At 47.1% G+C, this 19,141-nt stretch overlaps 1 protein-coding gene across 4 annotated transcripts in view; it reads right to left on the bottom strand.

Annotated features, from left to right (window-relative positions):
• Positions 1-469: 469 nt before the first annotated feature.
• Positions 470-19,141, bottom strand: part of GPC3 (glypican 3) — a 142,371-nt gene continuing 123,699 nt past the window's right edge. For all 4 annotated transcript variants that reach the window (XM_014885959.2, XM_088173146.1, XM_088173148.1 and 1 more), the window contains one exon: positions 470-1,627. In XM_014885959.2, the coding sequence (XP_014741445.2) occupies positions 1,452-1,627 (176 nt within the window). In that variant the 3' untranslated portion in view covers positions 470-1,451. The remainder of the gene's footprint in view (positions 1,628-19,141) is intronic.

The raw sequence follows: 19,141 nt of genomic DNA, 5'->3' as shown, positions 1-19,141 counted from the left end.
TTCTGCCACAAACCCAAAGCACTGCACACAATTCCAAGGCTTCAAAACAGAGTCAGGCAGGTCAGCCCCACCACTTAGACTGGGTAAGGTTTTCACTCTCCAAACCATCTGACTGCATGGTTTGGAATTATCTACTTTTCCCTAAACATAAAGGTGCTGTAAAAGAGGCCTGATGCACACAAATATTTGAAGCATGCATGTGTGTGTGAGGGGGTGTATGCAAACATACATGCACATGCTGCAGCTTAAGATACTGCAGATATAAACACTCTAGTAAAGGCAGATCTTAAACAGAAATATGCAACCATCTTGGCCACAAACCAAACCAAACCCATCCATTTAATCAAAGCAAGTCAAGTCTTTCCCTGGTGTCCCTGAGCTGAGCACAGTTGGTGCTCCCAGGCTGCCCACTCCAGTACAACACAGGCTATTGTCTCACACACATGGGAGGCTACTTCCAGAGCACCACTTAGAGAGCAACCAATCTTTATTTTAGAGATAGCTTACGTAAAGGAACATGCAAAGAAACACATGAGTAAGAGTCTCATCTGCCTCAGGCTCCTGTAAATCCTTTTCTTTTCCCCTTTCATAGCACAGCACATTGGACAGTCATTGTTCACCCTGCAGAGCACAGCGTGTACATCCCCACCATCTGTCCTTTGGATGGAGCTGTGTTTGCAGGATTCCCATGGGAAAGGAGGTGCTTCACTTCTGAAGAATGAAACCAGGTTGGTGCATGTGCCACAAGGATGCTGGTGGGGATCAGCCCCCTGCACTGAAGGGCTTCAGGACCTGGCTGGGAGGTGAGCAGCAAAATCACCTGCAACTTGCTGTGATGCAGGTGGGCTTTGTGCCCAGGGGAGCACATCTCCACCACAGTCCCAGTGCACAACAGCTTCTCTTCCACAGCATCTTTCCTCCTGCCACGTGTCTGATCTTCTCTCTCCCCTGTCTTCACATGCTCTCTGTTACGTCCTGACCAGATTCCCAGGGGTGAGACTTGAATTTGGAGTAAGTACAAAATCTGCTTGAACTACAGAAAAAATCTGAATTAAGTCAACTAGGATCAGGGGTATGATATTTGCTGAGAGTATTCCATAAACCATAGGTGTTCTGTACCCCATGCATATTCAAACAACTCAAAATGAAATATGGTCTTCACCTTAACAGCAAGGGAGACCTCAGTGTTCAAAAACTGCGAGGAACACAATTTAATATGAACCTGCTTATATTAAACAGGATTATCTTTAAAAAGCACTGATAGATATTTACTAGTTGCCATGAACCAATACGTTTTAAATTGGGATTTTTTTCTGTGAAGAGTCTTGAAAAACTGACTCAGGTCATTTGTCCTGTTTTTGGAAATGTGCATATATTTCAGAAGAGGTTACAGATATCCTCCTCACTAAGAAAAGGCATGGAGAGACACGGAGTGATGCCACCAGGACTGCTCATGGCTGGTGGCCCAGCAGCAGTGGGAGGACCAGGGCAATGCCAGCAGCGGGACTGGGGAGGGTTGCTGCACTCCCAGGGTGGCTGCTGGGGACTGCAGCACCATCTTTGCTTTGCTGATTCAGAAGCTGCTTATTTGCAGAGATGTCATCCATATCCAGGTCATAGGCCAGCTCTGAAAGCAGAAGGAGAGAGGTGATCAGTAACAGGTGGTGTGTGCCAACATTCTGACACACAGCACATTCAGCCCCCCCAAAAACTGGGGTTCTGGGGGCAGCCCGTGTCACAGCTGAGGGCAGCTGGGTCTGGGTGCAGTCAAGGGCATCATAGGGCTTGATGGGCCACAAGAGCTTAGCAAGCATCTTGTCAGTCCTGCACCCTCCAGCCTCAGTACCCTGTACCAAATATTAATGCTTGGAGAGACCAAAAAATCACAACTGTGAGGTGCCCCAGTAAGAAAACAAAAGAGATAAGGGATGTGCCTTAGCGGAGAGCTACTCCCAAAGAAAAGCAGCTGAGCTTTGGAGGGGGTGTTTAGCAATGCAAATTGTGTCTGCTACCCAGGCACAACAAGGATGCGTGCAGGAGTGAGGAAATCCTGGCGAGCACTAACACTTCCCCAAACCCAGAGTCAGCAGAAGGCCTGGCTCACCAAAGCCTCCTGGCTGTAGGACCTGAGGAAGTCTGCATTCCTGTAATCTTATGTAAGAGCGTGCAAAATATGCTCCTTACAGCACTGAGAACGCATCCCATCCCTGGCCCACCTCATCAAAGGGAGGAATGTGAATGGATCGTGCACTCTGGGCACGCTGGTGTTGCAACATGGAGACTTTGAGATGAAGCACATGTGGGTTGCAATCCAAGAAAACGTCCAGTATAAAAGTTTTGATAGTCCTGGCAGAGGAGCATGGCATTAATAGAGGGAAAAGTTTGTGGGAACCCATCACTGGCTGCGAGGGACCTGCTGAGCAGTAACTCACACTCTCGTCTTGCTGGGTCAGGGAAGAATAAACAAGTCCAAATAAGAAATCTCAGGGCCAAGAACAAAGAGTAAAAGGTGTTTTAAGATGCCATTAGCCAGATCTACTTGAGGCATTTGAACCTGTCAATCAGCTGGGCTGAGTGGGTGCACCCATGCTTGTCTCAAGACAGTGGGGCTCTTGCTCCCCTGGCTTGTGCTGCCATCTCCTTCTGGGATTCAGGTTTCTCACCCAAATGGGAATCAGTTAGGCCTGTTTGTCTTATTTTCAGAGCCTGGCCCCTGGAGCTGGAGGAAACTGGTGGTTTCCATCAGAAGAGACCCTGGCTCAAGCCTTTTACAAGCCTCCTGGATCACTAGCATGTTGGAAAGGTTTGGATCATCCCACCCCACCCCTGAGAAAGAATCCAAGAGACTGAATAAACACTCTATCTAAAAAATGCCACATCAATCCAATGCACACCACTGCCAAGGCAAACAGGCAGTATTTCTTAATCAAAAAATACCCAAACATTGCAAAACAAAAGCAGAACGATGTTAGCGTGACAAGTGAGTCAGCCCAGGCCATCAGAGGGGGACAGCAATGGCTCAAAGGGAGCAGTTATCCATGCACACAGAGGGCCAGGTGCAAGCAGAACCTTCCTGGTTAACTGAGTTCTCGAGTAGATTTACACGAATACTGCAGTTCCTCTTTCCCACAGCTTTTCTTCTAAATAGGAGAGATATGCTGCTGTCCTCTGCACTGCACACCCACGGGAAGAGCAGGGGAAGAAAGGTGCCACCTTGAAAGGGATGTGCTGGGAGACTTTCCAAGCACAGAAAGAACAAGTCCCTCTGGCACGAGGCATGCTCAGGCTTCAGGGCAGTTTGGGAGCAGCCTGCCTGCACCACCTTATTTTCCCAAGCTCATTTCTGGAAAATAAGTGAAGGGATTTGGAGTTAATAAAATCACAGGAGATTATTTCACAGTTGGTTGTTTGACACAAGACTCCTCTGCTGGCACAATGGTGGATCACAGCCTGCCCTAGTGTGTTTTGGAAGGTATTTCCACACATTACAAAGGCTCCTGAAACATAAAAGATGCTCCATGGGGTCACAGTACTATCAGGCACCCACGTGCTCCCAGACCCGTGATCATGAGAGCTTTTGGGGCACAATATTCTCTTACTGGACATCCTAGCAAAACTAAAAAAGTCCCCAGGAACTGAGTAACTACTCTTGCCTTCCCTTTAGAAAAGAAATTTGAAACAAAAGAGTGTTTCAGCAAGGTCCTTAACAGCACAAAGGGTTTTGACAGCCCCATTTACAGTCTTGTTCTGGGATGTAATTTATGGGATTTGAGTTCCTGCAGGGTCTCAATGCAGCAGCTGAATCCCGTTGGAAATGTTCAGCCAGTACCAAAATGAGTGTTCCAAATATATTCTTTGCGTGGGAAATGTTCAAATTCTGGGATTTCACCTCAATTTGAGTAAGGGTAATTTTTTAAATCACAGAATTTCACCCAAATGGGGATGGTGATTCTCTCACTATTCCCTTCTGGCCAAATTAAAGAGAAGGGAATAGAAACCATCTTGTCATCAGAGATTACAGTGCTATTTTCCTTGCCTTGTTTAACTGCTTCAGAACATTAGTGCTTGGGTGTGCCATTTGTTTTCACTGTTCCTTCTATTGTATCCTACTCCTTAGTTGTGCTAACTGTGTTTTTAGGTGTGATGGATTTAGCAAAACATCTTTTATTTTGTATTAATAATAGATCTGTAACCCTTTCACTTAACTTCTAATGACCTTTGCTACATCAGAGGAAAAGAAAATAAAAAGTATGAGCCTCTAATAGACCTCAGCCAGACAATCCAGGCAATAATAACATTAAAAATATTCATCACAGAATCATAGAATTGGTAAGGTTGGAAGGGATCACAGTGAGTCATCTGGTCCAAACTCCCTGCTCAAGCAGGGTCATCCCAGAGCACATGGCACAGGATTGAGTCCAAACATTTCTTGAATATCTCCAGTGAGACTCCACACCCTTTCTGGGCAACCTGCTCCAGTGCTCAGTCACTGCACAGTAAAGAATTTCTTCCTCATATTCAGATGGAACTTCCTGTGCATCAGTTTCTGCCCACTGCCTTTGGTCTTACTGCTTATTGATAATAAACAGATTTCAAATTCAGGAATCCAAATTAGCAAATGATCCTAACCAGGTAGTTCTTGAGACAGCTCCATTATGATTTCCAGCTTTTCTTAGGATCCCTGGTTAGACCAGGTCACCTCTACATCCCTGCATCTTCTGCTCCCACAGCTTCCAGGAATGAAAGACACTTGGCATCAGGGATGGATCTGCAGGATGGCTGCTGGGGTAGCAGAAACCAACCTTGCACGTATTTAATTGTGGCCACTTCCACCCAAAACTTTGCCTTTACGCTGCAAAATAACCTGAGAGAAGCTACTCCTCTGCATCCCCTCTACCCAGCCACCTTCTGCATTAAACATCTCCACCACCCCACCTCTGATCACCCAATTCACTGGCATCAGTTTCTCAGTACAAAGTGGCCCTCTGGCCTGCAAAGACTTTGAGGGGAGGGCAGGAAACTAGAAAAATCTGTTTCTGTTTATAATCAGTCAGAGTCCAGGGGGTATTACGAACAATCTGCACTAATTACAAATTCAATCTTCACTCATTTTGGTCCCTCTTGTCCTCTGGGCTGCAGATTAGATAATCCCTTTAAAATAATAGTCAATCATTAGCTCTGCTTTTCCCCCCTCCCCACGCAAGCCGAGCGTGCCGTGCCGTTTCCCGGAATCCTCGCACAGCTGGTGAAAGGTCTCCAGCCGCACACAAGCCGGTCCCTCCGGAAGCATCTTTTGTAAGCAAAGCCCCTCTAACACAAAGCTGCTGTGCTGTGCTCCCAGGACGGCAGCAGCTTCAATGGCCTCGCAGCGTGGATGACAAAACCCGGCGCCAGCCCTACAACGCCCGCGCTCCGCATCCACAGAATAAAGCGGCGGCATTTTCCCATGGATTAGGGCTGGAATTGGGCGTACTGACTCTGCACAAGCTTACTGGGCAGCAGGCATTAGAAAGCTCTTCTTGCTGAATTACACCAGCTTTGGAGACAGCTACAAAATACGGCTGAACTTGGCTTTTCTGAACAGAAAGTTGGGTTTGAGTTGGGATAAAGTGTCCCGTGGCAGCTGGCACAGCAGGAGCTGGGAGGAAGAGGCACATAGGCTTTCCTCTGCCAAATCCACACTGCCTACCAAAACACTCCTTTTCACCCCAAAAAGGACAACATGGCCTTAAGCAAAGAACTGCTACCAAATGTCTGGCAAACGACCTCCAAGAGCCCTGCTGCCTCAGGCTGGCTCGGCTGCTGCCCAGAGCCCAGAGCCAGGGAATGTCATCTCCCAGCCAGGCATCTGGGCTGCCTGCCTGCCAAGCCTGCCCCAGCAGATGGTCCCAGCCATGGACCCAATATAGTAACAGAGCCACAATGGATGGCCAGGCACGGAAACTGCCTCCCCTGTCACTTGATAGCTCTGCCAGTGCCTTGTGCAGCAGTGGGGTGTGAGGGGATCCTGTCATAGGTGAAGCCATTCAGCCCAACACAGCATATTCAGCCAGCTGGGCTGCTGTGGTGATGGCCCTGGTTTGCAGATGATGGAAACCCTGTGGTGTGAAGGGAATGGATCATGTTTCTAGTGAGCATAAAACACATCAAGTGGAAACGTCACAGACAAGTAGGGCAGCTTGGCAAGCTTCTGCATCTGCAAGCTTCTGCCTGCATCTCTCCTTCAGGAGTGTTTTTTCGTAGGAAAGCACATGCTACCATTACAACTGAAAATGACAATCTCCAGCCTGCGTTGCTTTGTTCCATTTCTTTAAACAGTGAGCATCTTCAGTGTGGGGAAGTTGCCAATAGATGCAGTAGACTGGCTGTGTCCAAACCAGGACAGGATTTCTTAAAGGGAGTGATGTTTGAGTCAAGCCCAAACTGTTGACTCATTACAAGGTGAAGCATAAGAGCCTGTGATTCCATAGGCCAGTCAGCCTGACCTTGGCTGCCAAATCTCTCCTTCTTTACAGTACCAACCATTTCACTCTCACAGGTGATTGCACCTGAAATGTAGAACAGTCCAATTTCATCCCAAACGTTTCCTGCTGGAACAGCAAAGTCTCTGCTCATCTCAGCCTGCAGTTATCTGGTTTTCTCATGCAAACACTCATATTACAAACACACCTCTGCCTCCCAAAGACAACCCCTGAAACCATCCATTGGGTTACATGGCACAAACAGCCACAACTGCATGGATACAGCCCAGACTCCCAACATTCTGCTCCTTCAAAACACCTTAAACTCTTCCAAACACCTAGCCAAGCATGGTTTCATCTCATCAGGGAGGTTTTGCCCTCTGGCTTATTACCATTAAAATCCTGGAGCACCAACAGGTTTGCCAGTTGTCTTCTTGCACAACGAGCTGCAACAGCCCAGCCGTAGGTGCGGCCGCGCCGCTGTGTAATTAAAGCGCTGAGCCAGGGCTGGCCGTGGTGCTTGTGTTGGCACAGATCTCCCAGATGGATGTGCAGCATGTGCATGGTCTTGTGCCTCTGCTTTTCCACCTCCTCCACAGCAATTTAGGAGGTGCGGCTCTTGGGAATATGGATTTGGAACAAAAAAAAAAAAAAAGAAAAAAAAAAAAAAAGAAAAATAAAAAATCCATCTCGACATCACCCTGCTGCCGTTGGCAACATGGCCAAGAGAGCCTGGCATGGCTCTGCAGCAAGGGGTAAAACCAACTTCCTGGGCAGGAACCTAAAGGAATCAGGTTTGGGATTGCTCATTTGCAAACCAAGACTTTTCTCCCGTTTGCCTGTTTGCCCCCCCTTGGCTGCTGGTGTACCAGTGATGGCCCGTGGCCTGCAGCCACACAGAGACCACAGGTGCCACCAGGAACAATGGGGCAGGAAGCTCCCCTGGGATCACTGCTCTCTGGAAGGCAGCAGGAAATGGATTTGGGGGGATCCAGATGTGAGGAAGGTCCATCTCAGTTCCATGCCTGTAACCAGGTGCTGCTCAGGGTACACGAGGCAATGGGCTCTGCCAGGCAGCCAGTATGCACACCCTGGCTCCCCAACCTCCAGTACTGCCACAAAAGTCTCTCCACACACATCCACAAGCTTTTGATGTGGTGAAGGGACAAAACACCCTCAAAACCCAACACAGTGTACAGGCAGAGGGGCTGCACCAAGCCCCCAACTCCAGCGATTGCTCCTTCCCCCTACCTTGGCCAGAGGCTGGTGGCCAAGGAAGGGCCATCATTTATGACCTGGGCCTATGTTTAGTTTGAAAACATACTCGTTACATTCTTCTTTGCTCCCTGGTTTGTTCTAGATCTACCCTGAAGAGAATCTGGCATCTGCAATTGCATTCCTCGTTTTCCCCTTGGCAGAGCGTGAAAGAGTTTCTGAACTGCGCTTGCAGAGCAGAGCCACAAAAACGTGTTTAGCAAAATGCACTCATGTAATCTATTAAAAATTAACAAATCTCATTAGCATTATTAATTGGAAGTGCCAGAGTACTTGTACTTGCTGATGAAGCAGCGTTACCCTGGTCTGATATCCAGATGTACAGTCCAGAAGAAGAGCTGCTACGTGAAGGAGCTTAGAAAAAAAAACACTGAAAAATAGGGAGATAAACATGTATAGCCAAAAAATCTACAAAGACAGGAGTCAAGAAATAAAAAGAGGAATAGCTGGAAACAGAGGAGTATGAATAGAAGTGAAATTATTTAAGTGGCAGCAATACAGGACTGGGTCAAGCAATGGTCCTGCAGATCCCCCAGTATCTCAGCCCACTCAAATGTGGAGTCATCTTCTTCCTGCTTGAAGACCTTCAAGACCTAAATCACAAAGACATCCCTTCTGATCACTCTGCTGCCACCTGAGACAGTCTTGATTTTGGGAAGTAAGGTTCCCAGTGATAGCAGAGCAAAATTAAATGCTTCATATTCCCTCTAATGACTGAAAACAACATACTCTCATTGAACTAAAATTTTCTCCTTCATGTTTTCTTCCCCAAAAGCTCTCAGATATGACCAGGAGAGGAAGTTCTTTCTTGCTACATGCTGGCCTTCAACTCTCTAAGCTCAGGACATTCAGGTATTAGCAGGACCTGACAAAATGCAGTCCTAAGGGGAATGCAATGGTCACTGCCCTCCAGATGTTAGCCACTAAAAGCAGCCCTCAAGGCAGAAGGATATTTCTCAATGCTTGATTAGAAAGCTCATGGTGTTGTTATGGCACCCAGGAACATCTGCCACCTTCCTTTGTGACTCACTGTGTGTGGAAACCAGACATGAAAGTGCCCAGGCCACAGAGACCAGGGGTTTGTGGCATTCCTGCTTCAAGTAGGCAACCTGGAATGTGCCTCTTCAATCAGAAGGGACAAGGACTTTGTGCAATGTCTACACTCAGTGAGAAATCCCTGGACATCCACTAGGCTACAGTTCACGATGCCAAAGGAAGTATCTCGAGTGAGATTTCAGGTCAAAACCCAAGAATTTGGGTTGTGCATGGACATACCTGCTCAGCCACAGCAGAGCTGGCAGGTAGGCTCAGGCACAGTGATGCTCCTCTGCTCAGCCTGCCTCTGCTCCTGGAGAAACTTCCTGAGGTTTTGTGCTCTGACACTGCCCAGGATCACCAGCATGGATGGACAGCAAGCTCCCCCTGGCCATGGCAGGGGAATGTTTGTGTAGAGCAGGAGCTGAGGTGAGAGAGCTGCCAAGGGAAGGGAGCCAAGTGGCAACAGCATCGCCTGGCTTTTTTCATTGCATTAACCTGCATAAATAAACAAATAAAAATAAATAAATAAAATCCTGGACCTGCATTAAAACAACATTAAAGTGACTTCAGCCTATAAAAATGGGGTAATGCAGAAGGTCCTGGGAAACATCACCATACTCAACTTTTCCACTTTCTACAGAAGAAGGTTTGGGTTCATAGGCTGCAATGTTTGAACAGCTTCAGGACATGTTCCCTGTACTGGAAGCAGCCCCAGGAACAGCCTCTGTAGTCTGAAACCAGGACCTGGCTTTGCACTGCATGGCTGTGAAGAAAGACCCAAATTAAGCCCAGCTGCTCACTGGGTGCCTGTAACATCTGGCACAAACCCTGGCTGATTTCTGCTCCCTGCCTCCCTCCCAGGCCGAGAGCAAACCCTGACCCCACAGCACTGGTGGAATGATGGTGCTAAAAGCTGGATCTGAATGGTGGTGGCAGTTCCAATGGGAATCCCAGTGCCATCCCTGCTGAGCACCAGGACACTGTGGCTGCAGCCTGGGCTGTGCTGGACCTCTGCCATCACACTTACACTTTCCTGGGGGCCAAGGAAATAATTTCCCTGTCAGGCTTGGGACCATGCTGGAGCTCAGGGAGATCACCTTGACTGCTCCCAGTCCAGAAGGAGGGAGCAAGGGATGGAGGGGATTGGCCCTGGGATTCTGCATGGCATCTCCCTGGATCAGCTTGTACAGCCACAGGAAGGTACCAGGGACAAGGACACACTGCTCATGTGGGAGAATCCAAATTGTTCTGGGGACACTTCCACTGACCCAGCAAGAAGTGAAACAAAGAGGTGACAACTCAACAGGGCTCCAAGGTTCAAGCCCACAAATTCCTCCTTTTCCATCCTATCTGAAGCAATCATGGCTCTCTCTTAGGAATGTCACAATCACAGTGGAAAATCAAAATAAAAAGGCCATGTAATGTTTGTAAATGCCTTCAAAATCACAAAATCCTTTCTAAAATGGATTATAGAGATTAGAGATAAAAGCTTCCTGGAAATCAAGACTTGCATTTCAGCTTCCCCATCTCTTCACTGCCTCAGAATAAGAGTCTTGCTTGTGCCCTCCACCCCACCTCACTCCTTCCCAGACATCATCCCAGTCTTGGGGAGCAAAAGCAGCTCCCTCCAACCCCTAAAAACAGCATAGCTGTTCCTACCTGACTTTGCCATAAGCAGGATTTTGGGGCACAATCTGCTGCATATACCTGAGCCTGTGTACAACGTGCATCATGGTAGGAAACCTGTCTGCAACAAAGAGGGGAGGGGAGGGGACACTGCCAGGCTTCTGCAAGTGTTCCAGTCCATCCCATGTGAGGATGATATAAAATTATTTAGCAGCCATTCTGTTATTATTCACATAGATTAAAATCATAATTTTGTTTAATATTTTGACTCAAGTATCCACAGTCAATGGTGGTAGAACAATTTTCTGTTGGGAATTTTTATTTCGTGAGAGTCTTTGTCCCTTCCTTCTTACTTGGAACAACAACAACAACAAAAAGGGATTGCAATATTAGCATTCCCGGCAGAGCACACATTCAAGTTCCTGACCTGTTATTGCTCAAGGACTTCTGCAGCTGCAGATGCCTGTTTGGAGCTTCAGTTAGGTCACTTTGAATGATGCTCATAGAATAAGGATCAAAACACTCACAGCTTGATCAAAAGGACATTTTATGAACATCGCAGCCTGAGTTAAGTGCTGGTGTGAATACTTAGATTCGCCCTTATATTACCTTAGCTTGGTTCTAATAAAATTAACACTCTCTTAAATAATGCACTCAATTTTATTTGTTTCATGTTTTTGTGCCTTATGGCTTTGAAAACATATTCTCAAAACCTTTCCATCACATTGAGAATGTTTAGCTGTGTTGGGATCTGCAAATCAAACACCTTTGTACAGAGGAATAATAAGGGTTACACCTTTGTATCATTGTTCCACCTGCTCTAACCTGGATTTATCCACCAAAGGTTGGTTTGGTTTTTTTCTGCCCACAAAAGAGGGTAACCAGTCACACTCCTTGTTTTCCCAGAAAGAATTACCACCTGTAAATAAACAAATAAAAACTCAACTACAAGCAGTGTGAATTCTCCTTTGTAAAGAGACAACAGAAAAAAACAAAGCAGGGAAAAAATCCAGTCTCTCTTCTGCATTTCACTTGCACATTAGAGGCAAAATGAACTTACCAGTCCAGGACAGGGGACGTCTTATTGGTGCAATACAGCTGCTTAACTGTTCTTTAGAGATATTCATCTCAAAAGCCAGAACAGAAAGAACATTTTTCCCCCCTTTTATTTATTTATCTTTTTTTTTTGTGCCAACTCACCTTAGCTGAAAAGCACATTGAGATTGTAATTATGGGAAGGCCTCATCTAGTAGATTTGTAAACTCAGCTATCGGCTTGAATTACTGGAATTAGCAAGGCTAATTTAATGTCACTGTTCAAAATAGCTCAGATTTGGAATTTCTTAATGGCCTTAGGAAAAGGAGTCTTTATGCATACTGCAATCTAGGCTTCATTCTTAGACTAAATTCCTTCTCATAGATTTTGTGAATGCCCTGTTTTGTAGCCAACACAAACTCTGTCCAGTAAAATAATGTAAGGACTCAGAATGAAAAGAGATTAGCTGTTCCCTGCTCCTGTTATTTTAAAGCAGAAATAACTTTGGCTTCTACTGATTCATAGACAAAGCTTGAAATGCAAAGCATGCTCAACTCCAGAGTCAGCATGAAAAGGACCTTAAAATATTCCCGAGTGCAAGTAATGGACTTATTAGAGGGATGAAAAGAGGCACTTTTCACAGAATCTCAAGCTCTTTAGTCCTGTCATATCAATAATCTTGCTTAAGAATTTCATTCCATTTACATTTCTTTCCCTTCCAAATATCCTGCCTGACTCCTATGAAATACAACATTTACGCTTTTAAAGTGTTAATTTATTTCTGTTAATGCTTGGTGGTGTAAAATGTCTGTGGATCACCCAGAGCGTGAGCAATGGTGTCACCAGGGGGTGGGACAGGGAGCAAATCTGTGCAGTCATACCTGAAAATTGATAAATGAGGAGGGAATTTTAAAGACTTGGTTAAAAGCATCTTCTTCAAATAATGGTAGCTGATTGTGCTGGAACTTGACAGACCTGCAATCTGTTGCACTCTCCTATATGTTCATGTTTAATACCCACAAAAACAATGCTGACAGTAAGAAAAAAACCACAACTTTATAGATATCAGGAAGAAAATTTGCCTAGCTCTCCTAAGGTGCCAAAATATATAATTTTTTAACCCAGTTTGCCTAGACTTTGAAGAGTGGTTTACTCTAAAGTCAGCACGAAGCAGCTAGTGACAATTTCCCCTCTTTGAAGAAATTGCTGAAAAACAAAGGGAATTCAGGAACAAATAACAAAAGTGTGTGTGTGGGCATAGGAGGGAAGAAGACAGGCATACCCCTTTTTTAAGGAGTGAGGGGACTTTTTTCCTCCATTTGGCTCCATGCCCCCAGGACAACTTGCACTGGCTGGGGACTGTCAGCATGGAGGGCAAACGAGATGCTTTGGGCTACACCTGCCCGTGGCCATCCACAAGACAGCACCAGCAGAGACCAAAAGACCCCCAAACACAGTGACAGGATGAGTGGCCACACTGAGATGGCCATGCCTGGCATGGGGTACTGGCCAGGGATGATTTTCATAGACCAAACCAGATTTCACACTGCCCTAGAGACCAAAGGGTCTCAAAGCACACCACAGGCATTAATTACACCCTCCACTTTGAAGAAATTAATTAAGCACTGAAACCGTATGGCCCCTGAGAGCCAAGCAAAAGCCTCCATTCACTAATGGCTAAAACTGAGCTGAGGTTGTGATGAGGTTTCAGGAACACTGACGGGAGAGCTGAGAAAAGCTCCTCTGAGTGCCCTGGGAATCCTCCCCCCAGGATATTTCTAATTCCTCTGGACACGTCCCAGCAAGTCCCCCTGCGACGGCAGCCACTGCAGGTTTGGCTCTGAATCACTCTTCAGCAAGCTGGGAGGGCGAGGGGCAGTCCCATCCCACATCCACCCTTCAGGGAATCCACTCATCCCTATTCCCCAGGACTCCTCAAGAGTCTCTGACATTAGCATTCATTTTTCCTAATAACAAACTGGACACCCCTGATGAGACATCCACGTGCCAAGAAGCAGCAGGAGCTCCTCACATCATCCTTGTTGCCTCCTTGTGTGCCACTGCCTGCTGTGTGACCTGTTCCTGGGTGAGACATCCTCAGCCACACCCTCCCAGCTTCTCCAGGTGCAAGAGCATCCCCAGCAGAGCCAGGGAAGCAGATAATGGGCAGGTACCCCAAGATGCAGGGGTGCTCCAAGATGCTCCAGATACCATCCTCACTGAAGCATTTGCTGAGCTGGTATCCTCCACTGGAACAAATCCACACGGCCTCCATCACTTTTCTGCAATGCTCTACAAAGAAACAAAACCCTCTCTGCCTCCTGATTTCCCTGTTTTGCTCCATTCAGGAGCTGGAAGCCTCCCCATCTTTCCATCTGCCTGGATGACTTTGTGTCCTCTGGAAGCTGGAGGAGCCATTTGCCCAGGGCACTCACAATGGATTTAGAGGAGCAGCCTGCCAACCCACAAACATCTGCTGTCACTGTTTCTTTTGCAACAAATGCCTGGATAAAATAGGTGACAAGTTCATGAAATAAATACAATACCTGCGTTGTGGAGAGCTGGAAGGCAAAGGGAGATTGCCAGCCCCTGCAGCTAACAAAAAGTGGTGGCTGTGCTGGAGCTGTGGCTGGGAAAGCCATTAAGACCACATGGGTGTCAAATTTTAACAGGAGTGCTGGGCTTGCAGGGCAAGCAGGAGCTGGGCAGGAAGCAAATTCAGAGAGACCAGAAACCTGTAACAGGAGTTTCTCAGCACACACCTGCCTTTACCCTCCCAAAAACTGGGAGGAGCAGGTGAACAGGTACACCTGAGCAGCAGAGGCAGAATCCCCCTGTGCATCCCACCCTGCTGTGGGGACGTGCCCAGAGAGGGATCCCTCAGAGCAGGGTTTGCTCTGGGGCTGTATCTGTTAGCTCTGCTTTAGGGTTTGTGCCATCCTGCAGCCATCCAGTCCCTCAGTGTAGGTTTCAATGGGATGGAGGGGATTTAGGAGCCTCCAGGCAATCCCATATAGTGGTCCCAGTTATCCTCTATCCTACATAACAGGAGCTGGTTAAGTGTTTTTACAGACAGGTTTCTGCTCCTGAATGTATGCAACTGGTCAGGGTGAACCTTAGTTATTAGCAATCAAATCAGGCTCTAACCTCTTGCTTTCCAACCCAAGCAGAGCAGTAATTTTTGTTCAGTGTGTAGCAATACTGCCTTGCTATGTCCTTATTTTGGAATATTTTTGGGTACACAGAACCATTTTTCTTTTTTCCACATTTTCTAATGAGTTCTGGCGGTAGGAAGTTGTTTGTAAATCACACAAGTATTTGTTTTACTGGAAACATCTGCTTTAACACATTTGTCTTCTTAAAAAGGCCAATTATTTTTAAACAAAGGTATTAAGCTGCAATGTAAATTGGGCACATCTGTTTATGAGTCACTGCAATAGCACTGCCTCTAGTGCACCAGATCACATGGATCTCCAGGGGCCTGATCCAGCAAATTACAAACTCACAGCTTGCTCTGCTCCCTTTTCCAGCACTCCTCTTCTGAGAGCACTTCTGCCTGATTTAATAAATTAAGGCCACTAAATAAGAGAGACCTATTTAGTGTCTGCTAATAATATTAGTGTCTGGCCCAGCAGACACATATCAACAAGAGACTTAAGCTGGTGCTCAAGTCCACAGGCACTTGAAGGCCAAGTTCAGTGGAATTATTTATAGCTGGGAACTCCAGGTTGCACCAGACCCACTCTGCCCATGGTGCTGTATCACCTCTGCTGCCTTCAGCTGCTCAGGGCTGTCACAAAAAACATTCAGAGGAGCCAAATAGAGGGAAAGACGTCAGCTGAACCTCCAAGATCAAAACCTGACCTACCAACTGGTATTTATTCCCTGGAAACAAGGTCAGCAGACCTGGAGGAGTGGTCTGAGGCCCAGGAAAAACCATCCAGCTCAGGTAACTGCAGTGGCTGGAGAGCATCCATCCCTGATGATTCCGGGGTAAATAAAGCCAGTGAGGGGTGGGAAGGGGGGAACCCAAACCAGCAAGGAGATGCCTGGAGAGGGCAGATTCAGATTCCATCCCCACAAGAGCTGCCAGAATCCAAGTGCCCAGGGCAAAGCTTTCTGACTGTCACCAAAGCCCACACCTAAATAAAGCTACAAGAGTCAGGAAGGGACACAAAAAGCAATGGTGCATCAGATGCTCCCTGAGAACAGGCACTGGAGCACAAGTGGGGAAGGCTGCTTGCACAGGGAAGGGGAGAGGAGAGAATTTGGGGTATAAATGCATTCTTTCACATTCTCTGCACATGCTTTAGCAGTGATTTATGTGGACAAGAGAAGAGATAGTGCAGGCTGTGTTCTGTGATGACTTTGGGGAGCACACAACCTTTTTCTTTATTTACTTTTCACTGGAATGATCTACAGAGAACCAGAAGAGGACGAGCAAACATACCAAAGCTGCAGAGCAGCCAGCAGAGTTATCAAGGAGACAGAGGATATTACTCAGATTCTGATAATAACCACCGGCTCCCACCTGCCAACTGCAGGCTGTCTGACACAAAAAACTCCAAAAACAGGCTGGAGCAGATGTCTGCCTCCCCATGCAGGAAGTGTCTCCAGTATCCATGAGACAAAAGTAAAATAGCTTAGAGTCCAGCAATTTTACTGAGACTCGAGATACTGAATTCAAACAGGAAGGAGGGAGAAAAAAAAAAAACAGTCAAGCAAAAGGATGTGTCTCACATTGCAGTTGTAATTTACATTGTAGAAATCCTACTGGGACTCCTGCACTGGACTGAGGCAGTGACAGATGCTCTGGCAATCTGTCCAGCTGCCAAAGCTGATGCTCAGCAGCCAGCAGTACCTGCCCCTGCAAAATATCCATCCCCACACCTCACAGAACCATCAAGGGATGCAGCAGCATCGTGGGCACTCCGTGGTGCACAGGCTCCCTCTGCACCCAGCAAAGAGCCCCAAGGCAGCACTTCAGGCATCAGCTCCCACCTGCCTGGGGATGGGATACACAGAAAGGAACCTGCAGGGAAAGGGAAGGCGCTGCTGGGTTTGGGTTCAACTCAAGCTCTGTGCTGGGCTCAGGCCCAGCCTCCTGCAGGAGGGAAGGGCAGAGCATCGTCCCAGGTCCCACGGGAAGCAAACAGCAAATGAAAAGCAGGAACAGACAGCAAGATGTCATTACGAGCTCCAAATACCACTGAAGACACTTTCTGAAACAACAGAAGCTGGTCAACATGCCAGATTTCCATTCCCATAAAAGAGGGGGAATGTGCTACTGCTCCAAAGCAGAACAAAAGCAAAATGTGTCCAAATTTTTTGTTGTTTAAATTAAAAAAAAAAAAAAAAGGCAAGTTGACATACCACTCCAACAAAGTCCAATCAATTTTTTTTTTGTGGTATAATTAAAAACGTAATTTCAAGCAGACTTTTAGACAAGAAGCTGCTGTGGAGTAAAAGCAGACAGCATTACCTTGTGCTTCAGGCTGCTGCTGCTTCACTTCTCTGCTGCAAGAGCAGAGAAAGATATTTCAGTTTATTCCAAAACAAGAAAATCCCATCCAAAACTCCAGCATGCTTCACTGCCTCCCGGTTCCAGCAGAGACAGTTTGCAACACAGAGTCTCCCATCAGAAAGTTTCTGGCTTGCCCTAAAAGGAACATGAGGGGAGATTAAATTTTGAAGCCAGGGCACTTTTGCCCCAAGGAAGATGCCCCAGAAAAGCTGGCAGAGCCAGCAGACTCCAGAGCCACTTGGTTGCCTGAAATGTGTTCCTGTGGAAGAAACCCATGTGGGCCCTCCCTGGAGCTGTGAGAGCCCCAGGGCAGGGGTGGAGGGAGAAGGCAGAGCACACACAGTGCGTGGCAGGGCAGGAGGACATCCCTCCTCTAGCTCACAGCTCATCCATCCCAGCACCAGGGGTCAGGGATCTGCTGGAGATACACCTGGGGATGAGGGGAGCCTGAGCTCAGGCAAACACACCTGGTTCAGTTCATGTTACTGCTGGTGTCAGCCCCAGCAGATGTGTGTGCACAGCTCAGGGCTAATGCACAACAGCCGAGGAGAGCTCATGATGGATCCCCTGCTTCTGCAGCACACGGAGCAGTGTTGACTCAGTAATTGATCCTGTCCTGGTAATGCACTGACTGATGAGTGATTTGCAGGCCAGACCCAAATTCATGCTATTTTCACTTGCAAAGTGAGGGGTGAGAAGAGAGAAAGAAATGAGGATTAAAACACCAGGATCCTAGGAGGTTTCTCTGGAGAAGCATCCTTCTTCCCCTTTCCAATACCTTTTTGGCAAGGACTGAAAAAGAGGCTACTTTCTGAGCAGGTCTGTGTTTCTTTCTTCTGGAGACCAACAGCAGCCAGCAACAGGCTCTGTGGTCAGGTCTGTGCACAAGTCCAGCATGGGCTGTCCATTGATTTAATTTTGAAAATCTCATCTCAAGTAAAGGCTCTTCCTCCATCCAGGTTACATCTAGATCCAGACAACTTCCAGATATTTAACTCAGAGCTTCATTTAATCAGGCTTGATTATTTCATAGACACATACATTTGTATTTATGGAAAGATGTAAAAACTAATTTTCAAAATGCAGTGCTGCTGTCTGCAGCATGTAGGGACCTGTTGGATCCCAGGCAGGGAGATGCTGCCATGCAGACTCTCACTCAACCACATCCAAGTAAACACCAGCTCCCCAGAGCTCCTGGTCACTGCCACAATGCTGCAACTCACACTGCCAGGTCATTGCCACAAGAACCACCTGCACAAAAACAAACACTTTTGTTCAAATTTGAAGAGGGGAACCAAGAGGTCAGGCTTTCTAAGGCAGCCTGGAGCATTTCAGCATTCCCCATCTTCTTCCCTACAGGGCTTAAAAGTGCTCTGAAAGTTGTACCCAGAATGTTTCCAGTGAGGATTTCCATGATCCAGGTGACACATCTTCAGGGCAAGAGCCTGGGCAGCAGAGCAGCATCCACAGCTGAGAGACCAGGGCTTCCCTGGGCACTCTCAATGAGACAGGGCCACCTGGCACAACATTCTTTGTGTCTTCAGCTACTGACACACTTGTATTTCCCCAAGACACTTTCTGGGCAGATGTGTTTTATAGTCCTTGATGGATCTCGGTTCTGTGAATTTGTCTTCTTTTGTCACTGAAAGGGACCTTCAAGATGATCTGGTTCCACCACCCTTGCCATGGACAGGGACCCTCCTCTAGAGCAGGCTGCTCAGACCCCCATCCAAGCTGCCTTGAGCACATTTTTTGGAACAGGAGCTGCAGCAGGCACGGGGCAAGAGAGGGATGGCCCAGCTGTGATGTTTGACAGCTGAGTGCTGGGCACACACACCAGCCAGGAGAGCTGGGACCCTCTCCAGGGCCAGAGCCCTCTCCCACAGCACTCAGCAGGGCTGTGCCCAACAGCCTCATTTATTACATCCCCATAATCTCTCTTATCAGCTTACCTGCAGTAAAGCATTACTAAAAGCCAAGCCACTCATGAAAGGGGCACCCTCTCCTATGTGAAAAGTCAATCAACATGTTATATTGTTATCAGGCTCGCAGACAAACCTCTCTTTGTACAACAAAATGTGCAGATACGGTGCCCTGACTATCAGTGTAAGGTTATCTTGTTGGGCCTTTAGCAAGTAGCACCTGATCTGCTTCTGTCTGAAATATACCTTTATTGTTGTCT

This window comes from Sturnus vulgaris, chromosome 14, assembly GCF_052056855.1.
Source record: "Sturnus vulgaris isolate bStuVul1 chromosome 14, bStuVul1.hap1, whole genome shotgun sequence".
Classification (NCBI taxonomy): domain Eukaryota; kingdom Metazoa; phylum Chordata; class Aves; order Passeriformes; family Sturnidae; genus Sturnus; species Sturnus vulgaris.
The sequence above is the reverse complement of the archived record's forward strand: the minus strand, read 5'-3'. Positions and strand labels throughout refer to the sequence as shown.